The 2,251-nt window shown below is 39.0% G+C and overlaps 1 protein-coding gene across 1 annotated transcript in view; it reads left to right on the top strand.

Moving 5' to 3' along the window:
• Positions 1–1,496: 1,496 nt before the first annotated feature.
• LOC104806486 (RNA polymerase sigma factor sigF, chloroplastic) overlaps positions 1,497–2,251 on the top strand; it is a 3,396-nt gene continuing 2,641 nt past the window's right edge. Inside the window, exons 1-2 of the mRNA XM_019201624.1 lie at positions 1,497–1,765; positions 2,122–2,244. Coding sequence (XP_019057169.1) covers positions 1,678–1,765; positions 2,122–2,244 — 211 coding nt within the window. The 5' untranslated portion in view covers positions 1,497–1,677. The remainder of the gene's footprint in view (positions 1,766–2,121; positions 2,245–2,251) is intronic.

The following is a 2,251-nucleotide window of genomic DNA, read 5'->3' as shown; positions in this document are numbered from 1 at the left end:
TCGGATCTGTGGCCGAGCTCCCGAGTCAGCTGGAAGATCCGAGCCGCCGCGATCGCCGGCATCCGGACGCGGCGTCCGCGTCCGTTCACCTTCGTGTGACGATCTCTAGACGCGGTGGTGGATCTGATCGCGAGCTGCATTTGGGGACGCGATTCGGGAGCTGCTGCTGCGTCTGTTGCGGAGAATTTCTTAAGCGCCATGTCTGAGCCCATCTGAGGCGAAATGAGTTTCGATTTTTTTTTCCTCTGTACTGAAGGGAAAAGCTTCGTACTTTAATGGCGGATTTGTAGAGAATCTAGGGTTTACAGAGGTGATGATGATGATGTGCTACGGATTCTACTGACCCCACAAGGGACTTTTTCTTCAAGAATCATTAATTTTGGATAACTTCAAATCCACCCCTCTACTTTTCATTCTTTCATTCATTGACTTGCCTTTTAAAATATTGCACTTTAGGCCTAAACTATGATTATTTTATAAATAAAAATTTAATTCAATTAAAATATAAATCTAATTTAAAAATAATTGAAATAAAATTTGAAATATCCAATACCATATCATTTTCATAGATGGTTGGATATATTCGACTCTATTTTATGATTTGCTTTTACGTGTAATTAGGACAGGGTTTTTTTTAGTATTCTTTAACAATGTAGGGTATATTATGCAATAAGTAGAAACGATAGGGATCACCATACCTCGAAAAAAAGGACGAGAGATCTTTGCAAGGTTTCGATAACGTGTCTTGCCCCCAAAGAGACCCCAAGTGGGACCCAGAGTCCGGGTGGTGGAGTCTCTTCGAGAAGGAACACGTGGCGTAATTTAAGTGGGTCCCACAGGACGTGAGGTTGGGAGGATATTGGTGCAGATGATTTACCGTGTGAGTGACTGCACCTGATCATATCACACTAAAAAAATTAGTACAAAGATTATGTGAATTAGAATTAATATATCTTTTAAGTTATGGTAAAAAAAAAACGGGTTCCTAGGTTACAGTCTTATGAATATTAAATTAATTCGTTTATCACTTGCAAAAATACTAAAAATATGTTTTAAGCATTTTATTTTTAGCTTGTGAAAACCACCAACCGCAGTCTAACAAATTATAATCACTGAATTAATTTTTAAATTTAAAAAAATTCGTATTATCGATCTGTAATTTTGGGGATGAAAAATAATATGGAAAAGGATACTAACTCCAGCAACTGATGGATGGCTTCTTAATCTGGACGTGGGCCACGGGGTCTATGGGAAAAATATAAAGGATCAGCAATTAAAAATTACATAATGTGGGCTCCAATTGGGCTTTCTCATAGTGGGCCTTTTATTGGGCTTTATGTTTTCATTATTGGGCTTTCTTTCTGATCGTCTGAAACCGACACATCCGACGCAGAGAGGCGGACTTTCAGTTTTCTGCAACGAAGCCGACAACGGAAGAAAGAAAAAGCCCAACCTGATCTTCAAAAAACAAAAAAAAAGAAGAATAGAACAGTACAAAATCTGGGGTCTGAAACGAGCCAAGCCACTTCCATGGCGGTATGACTTGAAAGAAAAAAAATCCTACCTTTTGGTTTTGTTTTCTTATCCTTTCGTCTGTAGAACGGCCTCATGTTCTCGACTTAGCCAAAGCAGAAACCAGAAAACAAAAAAAATCTTGATTTTGGATAATTTAACGCAATGGATGCTGCAAGGAACTTGCTTTCTTCTTCTCCTTCGTTTCAGACAAAGACCCATCTCAAGAACACTCACTCTTCTCCCCCCTCTGGTAGTTCTCAGAACTAGTCTTGCATTTTGATTTCTATTTAATTTTCATTGTCTCTTATCTTCTTTTGGAACATTAGGGTTACTGATTAATGGGTATTGCTCGTTTTCTGTAGATTTATCTCGTTAGTTTCGTTTACATGTCAGTGATGGATTCTGATAAATGGGTCTTTACTTGCTCTTTTCTTTAACTGTGTAAGAAATGCAATTATACAGACAGCTCTGCTTCACGTACATGGTTACGAACGATGTGTCTGAAATCGTTCTTCCAATTAGTATCTCTCGTCTTGTTTCTCTTTGATGTTTCCATCAGAGGTTATTAATGGGTTTTTTGTTTTGGTTTGGTTTGGTTAATTGCAGTAATGATGCTTCGTGAACAGACGGTTCCTGCAGTGAGTTCACGTCACGTTTCTTCTATATCCAGACATTTTCCTGCATCGGTGCTCTCGCAGGAGCCACGGGATGAGTACAAACCTTTGTCACACTCTTT

Source organism: Tarenaya hassleriana, unplaced genomic scaffold (assembly GCF_000463585.1).
Source record: "Tarenaya hassleriana unplaced genomic scaffold, ASM46358v1 Cleome12, whole genome shotgun sequence".
Lineage (NCBI taxonomy): Eukaryota > Viridiplantae > Streptophyta > Magnoliopsida > Brassicales > Cleomaceae > Tarenaya > Tarenaya hassleriana.
Note: the sequence above shows the minus strand (reverse complement) of the source record. Positions and strands in the feature narration are given on the sequence as shown.